At 44.4% G+C, this 21,905-nt stretch overlaps 2 protein-coding genes across 5 annotated transcripts in view; both read right to left on the reverse strand.

The window, feature by feature from the left end:
* Positions 1–21,905, reverse strand: part of CAPG (capping actin protein, gelsolin like) — a 245,540-nt gene that overhangs the window by 145,789 nt on the left and 77,846 nt on the right. The gene's annotated exons all lie outside the window — the stretch shown is intronic.
* Positions 1–21,905, reverse strand: part of GCK (glucokinase) — a 46,399-nt gene that overhangs the window by 11,734 nt on the left and 12,760 nt on the right. For 3 of the 4 annotated variants that reach the window (XM_056859959.1, XM_056859961.1, XM_056859960.1), the window contains exons 2-4: positions 4,676–4,838; positions 4,238–4,392; positions 153–272 (exon numbers count right to left, since the gene is read on the reverse strand). In XM_056859959.1, coding sequence (XP_056715937.1) covers positions 153–272; positions 4,238–4,392; positions 4,676–4,838 — 438 coding nt within the window. The remainder of the gene's footprint in view (positions 1–152; positions 273–4,237; positions 4,393–4,675; positions 4,839–21,905) is intronic. The other variant, XM_056859962.1, reaches the window with a different exon arrangement.

Below are 21,905 nucleotides of genomic sequence, written 5' to 3' on the forward strand. Positions count from 1 at the left end.
GGATAGGACATAAATGTCACTTGGTTGGGCTGGGCATGGGCTCCTATCTTGTATGCAGTTGTTCTAAGATTTCAATAGCTCAGCCAAACCATACATGCAGGAAAGACAGCACAGAGCATATCAGTGGGTGGGTGTGCTTTTCCATATCCCACCTTGTCGAGGTCCTCGTGTCTCACAGGGAAGGAAAAGGTAAAGCCCAGAGGTAGCTTTTTGTGCTTCATCTGGTGTTTATCTAGGAAGTCAGAGATGCATTCTGAGATGTAGTCAAAGAGCTGGAGAAGACAAGAGGGTGGGGGGAAACCATTGCTTTTTACTAAACATTGCTTTTCATCTGTGCCTTCATCCTTAATCAACAGCCTGCCACAGCAGGTAAGATTGCCAACTGGCCAGGGGGAAAAATGTCCCTTTAATAGAGGTTTAATATGCAGAAATAGGCAGCTGAAGCTTTTCAAGGCATCACCCAATGATTGCTGCAGATCAAACTGATGTTACAGTCACAAAGGGATCCATTTAAAAGTTGGCAGCCCCAACAGCAGGGCAGAGATGGGCCCTGCTATGTAAAGCATTAACATCCGAGCTACACTGTGAAGCAAGTCGAATTTTTCAGCCCAGTTTCCTTGTAATGATTGTAGCCATACTCTTGAGTTCATATTGGATGCTGCATCTTGACACATGGCTCTTTGAAATAAACCACATTCATTTGTTTAAGTCATCGTCTCCCAGACTAGAATACCTTGATAGCTATATAGAAATGGTAGCTTGTGTTTGCGTTTTTTGTTTGCACTGTATGGGGGTGGTTTTGTTTCAGCCCTCTTGTAAAAAAAAGTTCATAAAGGGACTTGACTTAAGCAAGCTGACTGAAAATACTTGATGCATCCATTCTTTCCCCGCTAGATGGCACTTTACTTCTAGATGGGGTTAACTCATACAATGCTCTCATTCTTGTGCATTCATTATGATGAAAATTAAAATGGAAGCAGCTTTTCTGTGATCCTGTTGGCCAGTGGAACATCACAATGGAAGGAGAGGTGTGTGTCTCAAAATGGTCTGCTACCGTTTTCTGTAACGGGGTAAAACAGCTCGCATAGAAGAGCATCTATCATAAACACGATAGATTAATAAAGTTTATAAGCCATAAGCATCCACACTCAGGCAAAGGAGAGCCCTAGACACTGGTTTAATTGTTGAACTACAACTATCATTATTATCATTTTGAGGCTAGGATTTTCAAAGGCTAATAAATGAAGTGACACTTTTTTGTGGTAGAATATATATATATATTAGGAGCCCCGTGGCACAGAGTGTTAAGCTGCAGTACTGCAGTCAAAAGCTCTGCTCACGACCTGAGTTCGATCCTGATGGAAGTCGGTTTCAGGTAGCCGGCTCAAGGTTGACTCAGCCTTCCATCCTTCCGAGGTCAGTGAAATGAGTACCCAGCTTGCTGGGGATAAAGGGAAGGTGACTGGGGGAGGCACTGGCAAACCACCCCGCAAACAAAGTCTGCCTTGGAAACGTCGGGATGTGATGTCACCCCATGGGTCAGGAATGACCCGGTGCTTGCACAGGGGACCTTTACCTTTATAGCGAGTACAACCACATTTATCGGAAAGAGCAGGGGATTAGTCAAGCATTTAGATCAGAAATCCACAATAAATGACTATACAACTTGCCTAGGATGAAACTGTAGTTGGTCTGCAAAAAGGGACACATACAGTGGATTTCGATGCTAAGAAGTCTTGGATGTCTGTTATCCTCATAGAGGGTTTATAATTACCGTCCATCTATACAAGCAGCAAAGGTATCTGCCCATTTTCATTAGAACCAATCAACTGACACACATAAGCATGGTTTTCTTGAAATGCCCATAACATACCAATAATGCTGAAATTGTTAAATTCAGTAAAAGCTGCTCATGGGTCTCAAATTGTGATGTCCTCCAATATCCCTCCCATTCTGGTTAAGCCGGGCCTTACTATTACCTCAGAACAGTGGTCGGCAAATTCATTAGTCAAGAGAGCCAAATATCAACAGTACAACCATTGAGATTTCTTTTGAGAGCCAAATTTCTTAAACTATATAGGTAGGTACACTGTTTATTAACTTAATAAACTTTAATTAAAGTTTTAAGTCTTAATTAAACTATAGGTTCACTGAATAAAACTTGATATCATACTTAATAATGATCTTATTTATTGATAAAATTAAATTGTAAGTAAGGTATCCATAAAATTAAATCATGACAATGACTGACAAACACTTAATGTGAACAATGGCCTTGCATCTCCTTGGAAAGTTTGGGTAAATCAGGTTTGTATGTTGTTGTTTTTAATTTTAGGCATGATTCCAGGTTCTCATCAATAAGACGACTTCTCAATTTACTCTTGATAAGGTTCATGCTTGAAAAAGATTGTTTGCATGAATATGTAGAACCGAAAAGGGAAAGAACAGCAAACGCTAGTAGAGGGAGGGGGGAGGAATGGAGAAAGGAAGGAAGGAACTGGGAAAGGAAAGAAGGAAGAAAGAAAGGGGGGAGGGATGGAGAAAGAAAGAGGAAGGAAGGAACTGGGAAAGGAAAGAGAAGGAAGGAACTGGGGAAGAAAGGATGAAAGGGAGGAAGGATGGAAGGAAGGAAGGAAGAGTGGGGGAGGGACAGAAAGAAAGAGGAAAGAAGGAACGGAAAGGAAAGAGAAGGAAGGAACTGGGGAAGAAAGGATGAAAGGGAGGAAGGATGGAAGGAAGGAAGGAAGAGTGGGGGAGGGACAGAAAGAAAGGAAGGAACTGGGAAAGGAAAGAGAAGGAAGGAACTGGGGAAGAAAGGATGGAAGGAAGGAAGGAAGGAAGAGTGGGGGAGGGACAGAAAGAAAGAGGAAAGAAGGAACTGGGAAAGGAAAGAGAAGGAAGGAACTGGGGAAGAAAGGATGAAAGGGAGGAAGGATGGAAGGAAGGAAGGAAGAGTGGGGGAGGGACAGAAAGAAAGGAAGGAACTGGGAAAGGAAAGAGAAGGAAGGAACTGGGGAAGAAAGGATGAAAGGGAGGAAGGAAGGAAGAGTGGGGGAGGGACAGAAAGAAAGAAGAAAGAAGGAACTGGGAAAGGAAAGAGAAGGAAGGAACTGGGGAAGAAAGGCAGCCTGGAGCTGGACTTTTGGGAGCCGCCTGAGGGGGACGAGGAGGAGGAAGGCGGCGAGGAGGAGAGTTTACCGCTTCCAAGTGGGCTGGTGATTAAGGCGCGAAATCCACCCCCCCACCCTGGAAATTCCCCCGCAAGATCCCGGCTGGGCAAGACGCGGCCTGCGCGGGGGGCGGGAAGGTGATGCGCCGGACCGGCTCCAAACTCTCAGTCTGAGGCGCGGGGAGGGCGAAGCGAGCTCAGTCCTGGCCCAGGAAGCACCGTCGCCTTCCCCGCCCGGGGCCAGGTGGAGCCAACAGGAGGAGGAGGAGGAGGTGGGGGGGTGAGAGGTCGCCCAGCTCCGGTGGCCCATAGAGACAGAGGAGGGAAGGCGGCGGTGGCCGAAACGAGGACCGGACAGCCACGCCTCACTCCTCACGGTGGAGAGAAGGAAGGTGGGAGGGAGGGAGGAGCCCCCTCTCTGCCAAACCAAGGCGCGCAGCCGGGCGGCAAGAAAAGACGGGGGTGGGGGTGGCAGCTGAGGGGCTCTTGTCGTTCTCCGGCCGCCGCCGCAATGGTGGGAGGCAGGGACGGCGCTGGGGCGAGAAGGAGGAAGGGCCACTCCTTCCTCTCTCGGAGACCCTCCCGCTGCTTCGGCCGGCCTAGGGCGCTGCTTCCGCACGTGGGAAGAGCTGCACTCAGGGGCCCAAAGAGCCACTTGCGGCCGCGCTTTTGCGACCCCTGCCTCAGAACAATATACCCCAAAGCAGCCAGATTGGCTATGATGCACCCAGAAGTGCATGCAAAGCTCCACTGTGGCATCAGAGAAGATCAACCAATGGTGTCAGGAAAGTCAGGGTGGAAGACATTGCAAGAATTAAGAGCCCTGAGATGTTATGGTACATTGAAAATACAGCCCATTGTATCGACCAGTCCTCAGTTATAGAACTGTCTGAGACCATCTTTCCCAAGAAAAGTGTCTGAAGGGATTTGAACAGAGGCCCAATTGTAACATTTTGTGCAGTGTATCATAATCTTACCCCCCACTCCCCAGGATCAAGGCTTCTCTCGGTTCCTAACATTCATACACCACACCTAACATGATTTATTTCACCTGATTATCTGACTCACCATTTCGGCTGTTCCTGTCATGGCATCCTCCGGGATGGAATACATTTGGTGCTTTGTCTTCACCTTCCATTGCCCTTCTTCACCTTCCCCCACTTTTACTAGCATCACTCGGAAATTGGTGCCCCCAAGATCCAAAGACAGGAAATCTCCAACTTCTGCAATACCAGGATTATGTAACACGTCAGCTTTACCTTTGGAAAACAGTCTGGACAGACCACTAGGTCACAGTCCCCAGAAGATCCCAACCAAAACATTATTATTATTAATAAGAGTATTTAAAGAAGGGATGAAAAATGTCAGTTGTCCATCTAGATGTTCAGTCAGGCACCAGAATGTCTTGGAATGCTCTTGCAAGATTGGGGTGAGGACATTAAATAATAGAAGATTCTCTGATCCCACCTCCCACTGACATGTATTCCCAATAAGGTAATACGTTACCTGAACCCTCAGGGGTGGAACGCACATAGGTGGGCAGCATCTTTATAGATGCCTCTTCATGGGTCTCCAGCTTTAGCCCTCGGTCCATTTCCTTCTGCATCCGATACATTATTTTCTTCAGATCCTCTTCCTGTAGCCGAAACTCTGACAGGATCTGCTCCACCTACAAAAACACAAATGCATAGAGGTAGAAATGGCACAAACATGGGACTGGTTTGCTCAAATGGATCTATTTCACGTCTTTCTGGGGTTTTTTTTCCAAAATGCAGGGCAGATTTTTTATTTGTTGAATTAATCTGCTTCTTCTACACGTTTCTGATGTTGTATGAGCCTAAGGTGTATGAAGATATTCCTGTTAGAATTATGTAAAGTTCTGAATGTCCTCATGAGCCAGGTCAATGAGCTACATACCTATCACCACTGGCCTTGATGTGCTGTTTACATAGAAGACACGATGCCAAAGTTTGACTTGCTGTCTGGCAGTCACTTTGGCTAACTGCTTATATGTCCATACCACAGGCCCCAGGACATTCACGGGGCCGCAGCTTCCCTACAAAAAGTTATCAAATGTAGACCCTGAACTGTGGAGCATTGCTTTCGAACACAGAAAATACCTTTTTTTGGGGGGTTGCCATCAAGTCTCAGCTGACTTATGGCGACCCCTCGTGGGGTTCTCAAGACAAGAGACATTTGCTATTGCCTGCCTCCGCGTCATGACTCCTTCCATAAGGAGGAGTCCACCTGCGACACCTTAAGAAGTAAGGCCACTCTTATCCAAATGCTGACAAAGCATGCGTGTTCTTGGTTTTCTCCTAGACTGCTCTTTGGGAGACATTAAAAATGTACAAATAAGATAAATAAATAATAAATAAATTTTATTTGCGGCTAGTATGCCGGATAAAATAGGTAAAACAGAAACTGACCGTACAGAGTAGATGTTTACAACCAAGGCCAACAAAATTAGGAATCACCCAATTTTGCCTTTCCACAGATTAAGGAAGTACATTAAGGCGACGTAGCTTCATTGCTACTGCACAGTATTTTGCTACCTGGTTGGTGATTGGTGTGCAAATACAGAGGCAACCTGGGGCACTTGTTGTCATTGGCCAAACTCTCAATTTAATGCTTGTTGGTTTTAATTAAGAGTAGTAAGTGTTTTAGAAGGGGCAAAGGAACTGTGATTTTCAGTTCCTTTTGCACACCAACCTAATGCAAGAACAGAGCTGGCCTTTGTATGTCGTTTTACTTGTGTGAAGTGATGCTTCTTTATCACAACACTATATGTTCTAAAGATGAGCCCACTTATAGATGTTCTAACCTGTAAAAAATAATCACATATAAAAGGCACATTTCAAGTCAAACCTTCTTTTTACAATATTAAGATGTCTCTCTCTGAACTATTGATGCTTCTATTCTCAGGTTATTTTGACTTAACTGCTAGATGTACTTAGAAATAAATGTCAGCAGTGTCTGTTAATCTCAACTGTTTCTCAGACAACACTTCTGACAGAGAAGATGCACAGATCTAGAGCTTTCCCACTAAATGTAATCCATTTGGGTCATAATAGCTGGGCCTGATCTAGGCCAGAAACAGATAAACTCTCATGACAGATTCCTCAGGGTTTATATGGCCAGATTAACGCAATTTATTAGATGTTGTAGACTTCTGGGAGATGTCTCCGTAATGCTAAATTGTAGTGACTTACAGAGATGTAGAGTTGAATGGAGAGAAGAGTGGGTGCTCTGGGAGAGAAAGGATTCTCTACCTCCATAATTGCTAAAATAATATGGAAACCAATTCTACACTGCATTTTGGAAATCAAGCCAATGTCAGGCCATGCTTTAATGTATATTACAAGAAAAAACTGGGTCTTGAGTAAAGCTGAGACCATTTCATTATTTTTAAAGTAACACACAAGTGTATTGAATCCTAAAAGTTAATACATCGTGGCCTTGAAGCAGATACTCTTGAGAGAGGACACTTTCGCACAACTCACATAGCATCTCCATTCCAAAGATTTCAGACATTCTGCTGTTGGCAGGTCACAGATGGAGAGAGAATATATCCCAGGCTGCTGAGGCCCTTTTATTTGGTATAAGCTCAAAAAGAACTTGCAGCAAGAGAAAATACATTACAATATGACAGAAGATAAGGCTCAATTTTACCTGCAGTTAAGGTTAACAAATTGGTTGCGAATTTATTTTTATTTTGTTATTGATTTTACTGGTTATCTAATTTGTTAATGACCCAGTGCTTGCACAGGGAACCTTTACCTTTATTAAGTCTTCACAAAAATGGGACAGTCTCCCTCCCCTCCCAACCTTGTTGGCCTGCATGTGCCCTAGTAGGTCATGCACAGTCATAACTGTAGCCCAAAACAGAAGCATTTACTGGGTCTCCAGATCAGCCTGTGTAAAGAAGCAGAGAGACCGTGGCCTCAGGTGCTCTCTGTAGCTGCTCCGATGCCTGCAGTTCTGGAACATGGATTTAAATAATTGCCCCACCTTTTGTCACTCTGAATCTGGGTCGTTTATGTACCCATGGAATGCTTTGAAGATCTGTGCCTAAATTAGCAACCAAAAGACCTTGGCTTTCTATTTATAGTAGCTGGTTGTGTTCCAGACCTAAAAAAAGAAACGTCATTGATTGGCCTTCTTGTTAAAACATTGATCAACTGCAGCTAAATATAGTACCTGATATAAATATTTACACTCGTTTTGGTATTCCATTTTTTTGTGGCCAAGAGGACCAGAGATGGCATGAGGAACAGAATCAGTTCTCATAGTACATGACCGCTAGTTACACAAGTGGAGAAGTTGTCCAGAGCCTTAAGTAAAGAGAATCGTGGTGCTTTCCAGTTCATTCCTCCCATTTCCATGAATATTACTGTCACAAGGTAACTGCACGTATTACAAAATGCAAGCATTTTCCTAGGGACATTCTGCCTTTCTTTTGGACAGACTAGATTGGTGTGCGAGAGCAAAGGAAATAGAAAAACAGAGAAAGATCCCACTAGAAAGATATATTTTTATCCTGACCTTCTAAGGAGCTCAGGGTTGCAAACCTGGTTTTGCCTTTCCTATTTTATGCTCACAACGACCCTGTGAGGAAGGTTAGATGAGGGAGAGTGGCTAGTCTAAGGTCACCTGGCAAACTTAAAGGCCAAGAGGAGATTTAAACCCAAGCCTCCCTGTTCCCATTGACTTTAATGGCCTTCCAAGGGTGTAACTTTAGGACTGCACTTGCATTTGCCCAAGTTTTTCATTAAGTTCTTTTATTACTTGTTGCCCTGTTTTTATTTCGTTATTGATTTTACTGGTTATCTAATTTGTTAAACTGGTGATTTCTTTACTGTGGTTTTATTGTGGGTTCCCCCCACCCCAGAAGTCTCCTTGGAACATGTCTTTTAGAATGGCAGGCTAAAATGATCAAAATAAATAAAATTGACATAATGAAACAGACTGGATTCATCATGAATTCATCTGACACTTTTAACACCCAAAGGCTTAGGAAAGGTATTCCAACCTTTGCAGCTATTTGCAAGCCTATGTTGTGCAGTTTTCTCAGTATATTGGAAGAAATCCCTACCCCATGTAGGGTTGCCAGGTCCCTGGGAAGTTTTTGGGGTGGAGCCTGGGGAGGGAGGAGTTTGGGGAGGGGAGGGACTTCAGTGCCATAGAGTCGTTTTCTCCAGGGGAGCTGATCTCTATCGGCTGGAGATTAGTTGTAATAGCAGGAGATCTCCAGCTAGTACCTGGAGGTTGGCAACCCTGCCAGATAGATAGATAGATAGATACTTTATTCTTACAGCCATAGGCCAGAATAAAACATACAATACAATCATAGCTATAAAGGTTAGATAGGATATTATTACATGTTTCAGTATCGTTTGCAAATTACTTAGTCTAAACATTGACCTATTCACTGAGTATTATTCAGAAAGCCGGCGGTCTGTAATTAAAAATGTCTGTCACAAAAGAAATAACATAATTAATATAGTTGTTCTTGAGGCAATCAGACTCCCTTCTTTTTGATTACTGACTGCATGGCAAAATTTTGCACCCGTGAGAGAAACCGTAGGGTTCCTATCTTCCAGCAAAATGTTTACCATTTTGCCTTTGATAGGATTAGAATGACTGTCGTAGCCAGGGTACTTACCGTATGTTGAATAAGAGGCCATATTAAGTGCATTCTGGCTTCCCTGTGAATCTCACAATGCAGGAAGATATGTTCCATTGACTCGACAACGCTGACAGGACAGGAACACAAACGCATGTCCATAGGTTGCGCTTGGTACCTTACTGACAGAAGGGCCGAGGGGAAGGAGTTGAACCGAGCTCTAGAGAAAGCCCACCGAAACTTAGATAGAGTAATAGAGGACAGGTATGGAGCCATGGAGATTCCTGTCCATGACTTTAGGGGCCTGTAGAAACCTGGGAGAAGAGCTGGTTGGCAACCCTAAATACTGGTATGGGTTGACAGGTCCCTCTTCACCACTGGTGGTAGGTTTTTGGGGCGGAGCCTGAGGAGGGCAGGGTTTGGGGAGGGGAGGGTTTTCAATGCCATAGTGTCCAATGGCCAAAGAGGCCATTTTCTCCAGGTGAACTGATCTCTATCGGCTGGAGGTCAGCTGTAATAGCAGGAGATCTTCAGCTAGTACCTGGAGGTTGGCAACCCTAAGTCAGATGGTTGCTTTAGCCCTCCCAGTATTCTCTGCCTAGCAGCAGCTCTCTGAAGCCTGAGCCAAAGAAAGGTCTTCCTCGACACCTATTACCTAAGATCCTTTATCTGGAGCTGCTTGCAATTGCTCTGTTAGGTGCTCTACCACTCAGTCTCATTTTGTGCCCACATTTAAAATAGTCTTTCTGTTATTACGCTGAAAAAAGTGTTTTAAGCGGCATGCATGAACATATGAAGCTGCCTTATACCAACTGAAACCATTAGTCCATATAGCTCAGCATACTCAGTTCTATTTTCTGCAACATTACATGGCAAGAAACACTTCCCTTTGCTCCCCACCCCACCCCAGTTGTGTAGTTGTTAAAGAACCTATCTTGCACATAAATACAGTGAATGCCTAATAGATCCTACAGGATCCAGCCATGCAGACCCAGAGTAATTTTGTGATCATCCAGAAACTGAAAATGTATATCAAGAAGTATTTGGCTCATTGTTCTGGTATACCTTTTCTATATCATTCAGAAGAGGCCACCATCAGATACTTGATAGCTGAACTAACAGAGGTTATAGCTTATAGAGTTGGTACAAACTTATTACCTAATTTTCATTTTGAACATGTGAGATGCATCCTCAGTGCTTAATTGAATAAGAAGAAAATAGATGCATGTAGTCAATATTATTACTGTGGGGACTGCCAAGCTCTGTCTGGACCCTGGGAGTAAATAATCTTATACTTTGCACAGACAGCAAAGCTCAAAGTAACAGTCCATTCATTTTGTGCTCGTTGAAAAAGATTTATTAGATCTTCATCTTACTTCAGTCCCTCCTCCCAGTTGGACTGATATGCTTTCTAAGTATTCTGCCAGCAAGAACATTTCTCGTAGCAAGAAGCAAGAGAAAGGGATGCTGGACAAATTGGTCTTTTTCTAGAAGTATTAATGTTGCCCAAAGGAAAGCACAATAAACTGGAATCCCCTCCCCGCAATACAGATAAGGTTTTGGAATTATACAGAAACAGTCTTAACTACTCATTTTAAAATACAGCAGGCATGAGGAACGATCTTTGCAGAGAGCAGCCCCTTACCAGCTGGAGGGTCTCAACCACCGTCTTTGTCATGGATAAATTTGTACTCGCCAAATTATCCTTTGGTTCTTGGTTTGTCCTGAGGAGCGCCAGGAACCTGCTTGATGTTTGTACACTGAGGAACCTCTTGACCACTTGCTCTGATACTGAGCAGAGAGCATGAGCTTCTGCCTCTTTTAGTTGCATGTTTGCTGAAGTTCAAGGTTGAGAATTGCTGATAGGGACGGCAGCCTTTCAAATCCAAAAAGATTAAAGGTTCACCAGCAGAGGAAGTAGACATAACAACAATGGCCAACAGTGAAAATGAAGGCCCACTATCAGAAACACAAGCAGGCAAGATGCCAATGGTAAGCAATGCATTTCAAAGAAATCTGCCTTAAGTGGTCTAGGCAATTCTACATGGCTTCAGTTTGTATCTCTTCAGGATAAAAGGGACTTAGCAGGGTGTTTGGCATGCAAAGTAACCTGTGGATTTTTGTTTTGTTTTGTTACACTTAGGTCAGATTATTTTTCCCAGTTTAAAAACACAATGTAGCTGTGGTAGCTGCATTTCAAAGGACGAGAGACTGGTGCAACGGGAAAGGGGCTATTTACAACAGCAACATGTAAAAATGTTCACATCACAAAAGTTTTCAGAAGTTTAAAAAAATCTAGCCGCAGAAAGATTATGGAAGTATGGAACCTCTCCCAACATTATAGGGAAAGGCTTGGATCTTCTAGTAATTTCTGCAGGCAGAAGGGATTTCTGTCTCTGGCATGTGAATTCCCCACCTGCCAGTTACTGCTGCAGCCCAAAATGCCCCCAAATACAGCTTCTAAGGAACCAAAAGGCCATAGTCTAGAGCTGGGTGGAGGATCAGCTAGCAGAGAAAAAGAAAGGAAAACCTGCTCTGCATTCAAAACCTCCTCCCCTATTTGATTTTTCAAGTGTCTTTTTTGTATTGTAAAGCCACTGAAGAGTATATACCTAAGAAAGGGGGAGTTGGAGGTCTGCAATGGGAGGGAGAATCAGACAAAATCTCTCCCTCCTTCTGTTTGTGGAAATTCTCCCTTGGATCCAAGGAAATAAATCCTTTCTCCTCCAACAGAGGGACGTGTAAAATCTTCTACAACAAAGTTAAAAGCAAAATATTGTCGAAGGCTTTCACGGTTAGAGTTCATCGGTTCTTGTAGGTTATCCGGGCTGTGTGACCGTGGTTTTGGTATTTTCTTTCCTGACATTTCGCCAGCAGCTGTGGCAGGCATTTTCAGAGGAGTAACACTGAAGGACAGTTTGGGGGTTGAGATTCCACATGAAATGGCAGGAGGGAGAAGGATTGAATAGCCCCTTCTCCTATTCTCCCCTTTAAACTGCTGCCCCGTAGCTGCATTCTGTGTAAGTACATACAACATATAATTCAGTCTGTTGGCCCAGTTCTCATTGAGATGGTCAACCTATATCTGGGTTGCACTGCGTTAGGCAGAAGGTAGAGGGGTCATATGACTGAAGTCTGCTACATACATAGGGTTGTTGACCTCTAGGTGGTGGCTGGAGATCTCCTGCTATTACAACTGATCTCCATTTTGGCAGCTGGCTCCTCGAATCCTTCGTTGGTACACGGCTTAATAGTCCTGTGGCTCAGCCCTTGGGCTACAGCCAATCGAAACCATAAAAACCATAAAAAGACATCTGAGTTCTCAATTTAGGCTGCACTTGTCTCACTTGTGCATTTTAACACCAAAAATGAGATTTTCACCTCTTTATCCTAACAAGCCCCCTCTGATGACCTTCTACCTCTTTAGCAGCGAATGAACCAATACATCTGCCATAGAACAACCCCATTGAAGAAGATAATAGCGGTTACCCAGGCCTCATTGTTGGTGGGAAGGGGTTCATTGTATGGCCCATTTTCAAGGACCCCATCCCACCACCCTGTTCTCTGCCATTTGGGCTTCGAGGTCCTTGCGAGGGCAGCAAGGCCCTTTAGACCTTGTTGGATGTTGCCCTATTGTTGCTGGTTACAAAGGGGGCCCCATAACAGTTCAAGATCCCAAAAATGTAGGGTTGCCACTGAGTGTCAGTAAGACACCAATAAAGTTCACGGCAAGGATAAAAGAAGAGGAGAGGGCTTGGGGAAAAAGAGTATAATGGATACTTTTATTTCCCGAACAAAATGAAAAATGGCTGTCTACTTTTGCAAACAAAAAAATCAAGAAAAATAAAACAGGGCCCAACCATGGGGGTGGATACACTTTAACCAGGGGCATAGGGAGTCCTGCCTGTGCTTCAAGCCTGTCATCATAGTATGGTCAATTTATGCCATTTCATAAATACATTAGATTTCCACACACACCCCATTACTCATGAGACTGTAGATATGGGATGTGGTCATGTATGCTGGGGTGGGGGGTTGCATGTAACAAATGTGTATCATGTGCAAAGAAATGAGGCGCAGGGACCTGCTGAGATGGCATATTTGTGTCTAGGTTGTACCAGAGCAACTGAAGGCTCACATGCTTGGACTAAGTTACTTGGCACAGAAAACCATTTTATTACCCTGCAAACTAAGCATTTTATTACCCTGCAGAGTTCTTGTCCAGCCTTGCTAGTTTTCCATGGTTCCCCCCTCCCTTTGGAGAAGTATTCAATCATGTGATCCCTGTCCTGCAGTTTGTACAGCCCAGACATAAGTTTCGTACTTCAATGAATTCTTGGCCTTAGTTTAATTATTTACCAGGATGTGGCACTGAAGCATTCATCTGAGCCAACAAAGCCATTCAAAATTACATGTGCTGTACAAATAGATAAGGGCAAAAATAGAAACCCAAATCTGGACTTTCCAACCTTGAAAGTCACTTTAACTTCTATTTTAAAAACGCCCCCACCCCATCCCGGCAATTTTGCCTTCTCTTACTCCTGGCAAAATCTGGTTCATTTTAGGTCTTGTCCGTCCACGCAAATCTCGTCACTGAAATTAAGCAATGCTTGGCTTTGAACTTGAAACAAAAATCCTGGACACGTCAGGGGCAGAAGAGTTAATTAGTTGCAAATTTATGTGATCTACACAAGCAGTCACAAGGGCGTACAATGCTAAGAGATGCAGAAAAAGCTTATTACAACTAAAATAAACACTGTGTTATTATTAGCGTCGCCAGGTCCCTCTTCACCACCAGCGGGATGTTTTGGGGGCAGAGCCTGGGGAGGGCAGGGTTTGGGGAGGGGAGGGACTTCAATGCCATAGAGCCCAATTGCCAAAGCGCCCATTTTCTCCATGGGGACTGATCTCTATCGGCTGGAGATCAGCTGTAACAGCAGGAGATCTCCAGCTATTACTTCTGTGTATATAATAGTTACAACCAAGTAGACAAGCTCTTATACAAGCTCTTATACAAATGTAAGAAATTCCATATTATACCACAACAATTCTAAACATACTACAAGCTTACAAAAATACAAATACAAAATACAATTTTCCAAAATCCAATATGGTATACAACCAACACATGCAATATTCCTATATCCACAAACGTATGTATTTTTTTCTCTCAGTGCAAACAGGTAAGTATCATCTGTATTGTACATAAGTTTCATTTTATATATATTTTTCTTTTCTTCCACAGGTGTCTGGTAGAAAAGGAATACGATCGTTTCAGTTCTTTCCTCAGTTCTTTCTCAAAACCTAGAGGTTGGCAACCCTAGTTATTATTACTCTTATCTTTGTATTTGCCTTTCTACCAAAATTACTACTATGAAAGTATAGGGGATGCATGTTATATTCTTAGGTGCAAAATTAGCTAGTTATGGCTCTGGATCTATCGTTGGTAGTGCAGTCTCAACATTACCTGATATTTTTAAAAAGGTAAAGGTAAAGGTCCCCTGTGCAAGCACCGGGTCATTCCTGACCCATAGGGTGACGTTTACTAGGCAGACTTTGTTTATGGGGTGGTTTGCCAGTGCCTTCCCCAGTCATCTTCCCTTTACCCCCAGCAAGCTGGGTACTCATTTAACAACCTCGGAAGGATGGAAGGCTGAGTCAACCCTGATCGGGCTACCTAAAACCGACTTCTGTGGGGATTGAACTCAGGTCGTGAGCAGAGCTTGGGCTGCAGTACTGCAGCTTACCACTCTGCGCCATATATTTTAGATCTTAACTATTTTAGACATATTTTTAAAAAATTGAAACACCAGAATATTGTCGAAGGCTTTCACGGTCAGAGTTCATTGGTTCTTGTAGGTTATCCGGGCTGTGTAACCGTGGTCTTGGAATTTTCTTTCCTGACGTTTCGCCAGCAGCTGTGGCAGGCATCTTCAGGGTAGTAACTAGTACCGTAGTTACTACCCTAAAGATGCCTGCCACAGCTGCTGGCGAAACGTCAGGAAAGAAAATTCCAAGACCACAGTTACACAGCCCGGATAACCTACAAGAACCAATGAAACACCAGAGTTTATAAATAACATATTTTTAATGAACTTTGCAGTTCTGCCTATTCACAAGAGATATTATCACTTATACTATGCCAAATTTTCACAACAGAATATTTTTGTGGTGAAAAGTGTGCTTTCCAGGGGCTGAAATGCCACAAACGTTTCCTAGCTCTGAAGAATTTATTGTGGGGTATATAATCCATTCAGTGACATCATGCTGCCGCACAGCCAAGCAAATCTGACTTTGCTCTGATGTAATTGAGTATAAACAAATCTCTTGCGTTGTCTTGATCCTGAAAAGTGGGGGGGGGGGGGGAGAGAGACTGTGTCATTCGTGACTGGGATGATTGCCTCTCTATTTTATTTCACTCAGAAATGTTTCACTGTCTATCTCAGCTCAATGTGTGAACAAAAAGAGACCACCAGCTTCTTGTTTCAGATTGACACAATCTCTGTACCACCTTGGGAACATTTTCACATCCTTCCACACCCTCTGAAAATAGAGAGAGTCAAATGTGTGTGTGAGAGAGAGAGAGCATGCAAAGATGGTCATAAATCTGGCATCTCCCATTTTGGCTCAGCATTAGTTTTCAAACTATATTCTGGAGGACGTTATAATTCCTGAGAAATTTAGCAGAGGTTCCTCACCGAGAAGTATTAGTTTTCAAAGTGTATTCGGGAGAACGTTATAAATCCTGAGAAATTCAGCAGGTTTCCTCTATGAGAAGGTCAGTAATGGTGAACAAGCTTCCTTGATATACTGCTGGACCACACCGTCACAGAACTGTCCTTGCAAAGTGTTGCCACAGAAGAGAGTCTGTTGCTAGGGTTGCCAGCTCCGGGTTGGAAAATCCCTGGATATTTCTGGGGTGGAGCCTGAGGAGGGCAGGGTGAGGGGAGGGACTTCAATGCCATAGAGTCCAATTGCCAAAGCGGCCATTTTCTCCAGGTGAACTGATCTCTTATTGGCTGGAGATCAGTTGTAATAGCAGGAGATCTCCAGCTAGTAGGTTGGCAACCCTATCTATTGCAGATTGTATTAACCAGTTCACGCAGGGCAGTAGTTAGGGTCAATTGGCCTAGCTGCTACCCTGTGTGAATGGACTGCGTTTCACAGAATATCTGTGTGTAATAGGTAAAGATATCCTATAATGAGTCGCTCCATTGGTCTAACTAGCTAGCATTCTATTCTGGCTGGTAATATATCAAGGGGACAAAAGTCTATTCCAAACCCTTATTACATAAGAACCATCAACTGAAGATGCCAAAGATTAAACCCTGCATCTTCTGCATGCAAGATATGTCTGACTATTGCTAGTATTTCATTTTCTGAGTTTGTATGTACATGTTACCTCCCAGTTTTCCACTCTGAGCAAAATCCGCCAGATATTTTTACAAATTTCAGGGGCTAATAGTGCAATCCTGAGAAAAGTTACACCAGCCTAAGTTCACTGAAGTCAAAGTGCTTAGAAGGGTGCAATTCTGCTTAGAACTGCCCAGCAAAGCATTAGGAAGACCATCAAAAATGACGAACTTGCAGGACATGAGGTTGAGCAGAACAGAAGCGGTGATTAAGATGATTAGATAAGCCTGCTTCAGAAACTTTCCTGACTTTCCCCTCCTTTTAAATACAGGAGGGGAGACAAAGATAAATGAAATGTGTTGGACATATAGCAACCTGGTACTCTTTGTGACCAGCCGTCAAGGCTCAGGTTTCACAATCCATACCAGCTGCTCCCCAAGACAAACAAATTTTCTAGTGCTTATGTGTGGCTCGGACATGACTCGGACAAGCTAATGATTCCTGGACTGTGGAGGAAGGCTCCGCTGGCACACCTCTGTCTTTGGGTTGCACAGTTGCATTGGAGAGGAGCCAGGTGCGAGAGTGTCTATATGAGTTAATGGATTTTAACTCGGTCGGTTTCGTTCTAGTTATTTGCAGCGCTCCAGCTGTGAGATCACAGGTTTCTACGAGCCAGTAGGTGAGATATTCCACAAACACATCACGAATAAGGATAACCGTGCTGAATTAGACCTGCCCACTCAAGATACCCATAATAGTCAACAGCAGAGATTTCTGCAAAGACACATATTCCTTTCATACTTTACATTACCCAATTGTATCTTTATGCCAATGTTGGTGTAGCAGTTAAAGCGTCGGACTAGAGTCGGAGAGACCTAGGTTCAAACCCCTGCTCTGCCAAGAAACTCACTGGGTGACTTTGGGCCAGTCACTCTTTCTCAATCTAACCTACCTCAATGTGATGTTGTGAGGGTAAAATGGAGATGGCAATCAGATGTTTGCCACCCTCAGTTCCTAGAAAGAACTGCAGGATTAAAATGTACTAAATAAATGAATAAATTTATAAACAAAATAAATCCCGACAGGAGTCAGTTTCAGGTCGCCAGCTCAAGGTTGACTCAGCCTTCCATCCTTCCAAGGTCGGTAAAATGAGGACCCAGCTTGCTGGGGGTAAAGTGTAGATGACTGGGGAAGGCAGTGGCAAACCACCCCATAAACATAGTCTGCCTAGTACACGTCGGGATGTGACGTCACCCCATGGGTGAGGAATGACCCGGTGCTTGCACAGGGGACTACCTTTACTTTTTAAATGAGAGAGAGAGAGAGAGAGAGAGAGAGATTGTGGTCTGCAGTAGAATATTTAGATTCGAGTCAAGTAGCACCTTAGAGACCAATAAGATTTTGGAGTATAAGCCTTCAAGAGTCAAAGTTTATACCTTGAAAATCTTGTTGTTCTCTAAGGTGCTACTGGACTGGAGTCTACGTGTATTTAGTAACTGACTGTGCAATCCTGTGCAAACTTATTCTAGTTTAAGTACCCTGAATTTAATGGGTTTAGACTGGGTTAACAATGCGCTAGAGCGCTGTAATGTGTCATACGGATAAGCCAAGACATTCTGATTCTGATGGAGAAAAATGCAAATACGACATCTGTTCCCCAAAATGAAGGCCTCAAAGTGTATCCTTAAATCTGGGCCACTTTCGATTTTGGGGGGCCCTAGGCAGAAAGTGCCTAGGATCCTCCTCTGGCCCATGGCTTACTACCAGCCTGAGGAGGTCGAGGTTTGGGGAGGGGAGGGACTTCAATGCCATAGAGTCCAATGGCCAAAGCGGCCATTTTCTCCAGGTGAACTGATCTTTATTGGCTGGAGATCAGTTATAATAGTGGGAGATCTCCAGCCAGCTAGTACCTGGAGTTGGCAACCCTATTCGCACCTGTCAACCCACGTTCCTGTGCCACCATCCCCTTGAGAGGCCTCTCACTGCCCACACTCATAAATGCTGGCACCACTCACATGCCCTTTCCCTGATGCTGCTGGGCAGTGCGTATGGCTTGGAGAATGGATGGCAGAGTGATTGCAAGCAAGTGGATAGGGGGAAGGGCAGGCAGGTGGGCAGCAGGGGACATGGGCAAGCAGGTCAGTGGCAGTGAGACCCACCAGAAGCCCTGGGCCCTAGCAGCTGCCCCATCTCAGGGTATGCTGATGCCCACCCAGCCTCAAATGGTAACGCTCATACTATTGAAGAAGTTGACATTTGGTACATTCACTGGCCAAGAAACCATGATCATTCATTCAGTCAGATTTATTTCAGTGATTATTAGAAAAGCTTGAAGCAGGAGAATATATTCTTCAATGAGCATTAAATGCCAACAGATGGACAGAGCAACAATTTGGCTAAGAAACCCTTGCACCTTCAGAGTTGAAATTTATCAGAATATTTTTTCTTGTTTCCTTTTTCTTGTCCCCTGTGAACAAACATCCAAGCTATAGGTCTCAAGAGATTTCATATTTGGAAAGATGATTGACTTTATAGCTCAATTCTCAAGATATTAAAGCTTTACAAACAACTCCCACAGCTCTTGAAAGGCCCTCAGCAAAGACTTCTGAAAACTTACATATTTCCTGTGATTGCTGCCCCCCAAAAAACCCTCTTTCTCCTGCAGGCAATCAACGCCGTGGGGAGTAACATCATGTGATGCTCCACAAGTATGGAGCATTTTCGCATCAGCATCTGCTGCCCCTATATGTCACACTGATGTATAAATTATCCACATGTTTGCACTGATACATACAGTAATGGCATCTGGAGTATCAAATAAATCAGCTGTACAAAGAACAGCTTTTCAGTGGCAACCCCCTCAAAAAAGCAGTGAGCAGTATGCTGTCTCCAGTTATCCTCCTATCACTGTCTGGGACCAGACCTCTCCCGGACTAACCCCGAGGGATGCCAGCCTCCAGGTGGGACCTGGGGATCCCCTAGAATTTCAGCTCATCTCCAGACAACAGAAATCAGTTCCCCTGAAGAAATTGGATGCTTTGGAGGGTGGACTCTGTGGTATTGTACCTAGGGGTTGCCCAGTCCCTCTTCGCCACTGGTGGGAGGTTTTTGGGGCAGAGCCTGAGGAGGGCAGGGTTTGGGGAGGGGAGGGACCTCAATGCCATAGAGTCCAATTGCCAAAGCAGCCATTTTCTCCAGGTGAACTGATCTCTATCGGCTGGAGATCAGTTGTAATAACAGGAGATCTCCAGCTATTACCTGGAGGTTGGCAACCCTAATTGCACCCCACTGTGGTCCCTGTCCACCCCCAAATCTCAAGAAATTTCCCAACCTGGGTCTGGCAACCCTAACCCCTATCCTTCCCCAGTGGCCACGGGGATCTGGCAGCCCTATTTACCCCACCTGCAGCAGGTGGCCATAATCCGGGCCCCAACCTTTGGACTACCAGCAGCTCCCATGGCTACCCCAATGGCTAGGGTTACCAGCTCTGGGTTGGGAAATACCTGGAGATTTAGGGGGGGGGGCGTGGAGCCTGGGGAAGGGATAGGATTGGGAAGGGGAGGGATCTCAGGGTATAATGCCATAAAGTCCACCCTCTAAAGCAGCCATTTGCTCCAGGGGACTGACCTTGGTCATTTGGAGAGCAATTGTATTAGCGGGAGATCTCCAGGTACCACCTGGAGGTTGGCAGAGAGGGCCAGCATTGCTATGCCAGGCAATACACAACTCCTATACAGCATCAAGCAGCCCCTTTAAGGAGCTGCCAGACGGGCAGTAGCTGCAGATGGGCCAGACCAGGTAAGCTATTAGGCAAATGGCAAACAGGTGTGCCAGGTTGAAGGTGGGGTATCTCAGATTATACTACCACAGAGAACTCTGCTATAAAGACATGGACTCAGCATGTTTCTTTTGTGGCCATAGCTAGGGTTGCTTGTTGTCGTCCCCCCCCCCAAAAAAAAACCCCTGAATTGACATCCTCCTGGGTCTTTTAAGAGTAGCTTGATGTGCAGCAATTAGCAGGTGATGTAAGCATTCTTGAGATATTTGAAGGGGTTTGAATGGACATGCATCTGTGGGAGGGACAAGATTCTGCTGTCAAGCTCCACTTCTGGCTTACATGTATTTAACTGAATATATGCCAAAAATGTATACGCATATGGTTGCATATGTCTCAGGGATTCCAACCACACTGAGAGAATTATGCATTCATGTGCATACTTGAATATGCACATATGGGGCATGGGATGGAGCACGCTGCAGCTATCCTATTTCTGCCATCCACAAGTTCTTTCTACCCCTTTCACACATCTAAAGAAGAGAGTGAATTCTTACCTCCATGCCATGAAGAGTTTCAGCTGCTAATTCCTACAGATCAAATCATGGTTATAGGCTCAGTTACAGGGGCCATTTCGAAGGCTGGCAACTCTATAAATCATATGTGATGGCTGGGTAGGTTGAGAAGAGGGCTAAAAGATGCATTTCCATGTTTGCTCAGACTTTAAGCAATAACTACTTTGTTATCAAAGCCCTAACAGAAAACACCAACTGGGAAACGCAAAGTAGGTGAAAGAGCACCCCATTACAATCCCTAGACAATCAATCTCCTTGAAGACAAATAATGTCTGAACGTAAAGAGGGCCTTATAGACTCTATACCTGCCTGGCAACAAAATGAAGCTGCTGGCTCTTAAGAAATATATTTACATTAAGGCTGTCGACTCACCGCTGAAAGGCCTTGGTCAGCTTCCATTAGCACACGGTGCAATACGGTGTGCTTGGAACACCACCGCCACCCAGCCTGCACCCATCCACTGCCCTCCGGAAGAATACCAAACAAAAATGTCCCTTCCATAGACGACTTGCTTAATTCATGTCAGAATGCATGGGTGCATAATGTCTCCTAAGGCACTGGGGACTTCGGAAAGAACAGAGTGGGAAAAGTGTTTGACACCACAGGGTTTAATCTAAGGCAGGGCAGACGACCCTGGAATTGGTTTTGAAGGCCAGGCTTATCTGTTAACGCGAGAAGCAATAATAAAAGAGAATCCCTTTGTGTGCAACATAGATCTCCAAAACGCAGTAGCTAGACTTCCTTCTCAGGTGGGGCTGCTATATTTCCACATCTTTCCAAGTCATTTTTTTTTGGGGGGGGGGGAGGATATCAATAGGCTTGCCAGGTGGTGGCAGGAGATCTCCTGCTATTACATCTGATCTCCAGCCGATATAGATCAGTTCACCTGGAGGAAATGGCCGTTTTGGCAATTGGACTCTATGGCATTGAAGTCCCTTCCTCCCCAAACCCTACCCTCCTTATGCTCCGCCCCAAAAACCTTCTGCCGGTGGCGAAGAGGGACTGGGCCAGGATTGCTCCTGCCAGGATTGCTCTTTTGTTTCTTTTGTTGATCACTACTTGGCACTTAAGACTAAACTGAGGCTATTATATCTTGGTCACATTATGAGAAGACAATAGTCACTGGAAAAGACAATCATGCTAGGAAAAGTTGAGGGCAGCAGGAAAAGAGGAAGACCCAAGAAGAGATGGATGGACTCAATAAAGGAAGCCAGGGCCCTCAGTTTGCAAGATCTGAGCAAGGCTATCAAAGATAGGACATTTTGGAGGACATTGATTCATATCTTTCTGAATACTTATATGTGTGTGTAAAGTGCCGTCAAGTCGCAGCTGACTTATGGCGACCCCTTTTGGGGTTTTCATGGCACGAGACTAACAGAGGTGGTTTGCCAGTGCCTTCCTCTGCAC

Source organism: Euleptes europaea, chromosome 14, assembly GCF_029931775.1.
Source record: "Euleptes europaea isolate rEulEur1 chromosome 14, rEulEur1.hap1, whole genome shotgun sequence".
NCBI classification, from domain to species: Eukaryota; Metazoa; Chordata; class Lepidosauria; order Squamata; family Sphaerodactylidae; genus Euleptes; species Euleptes europaea.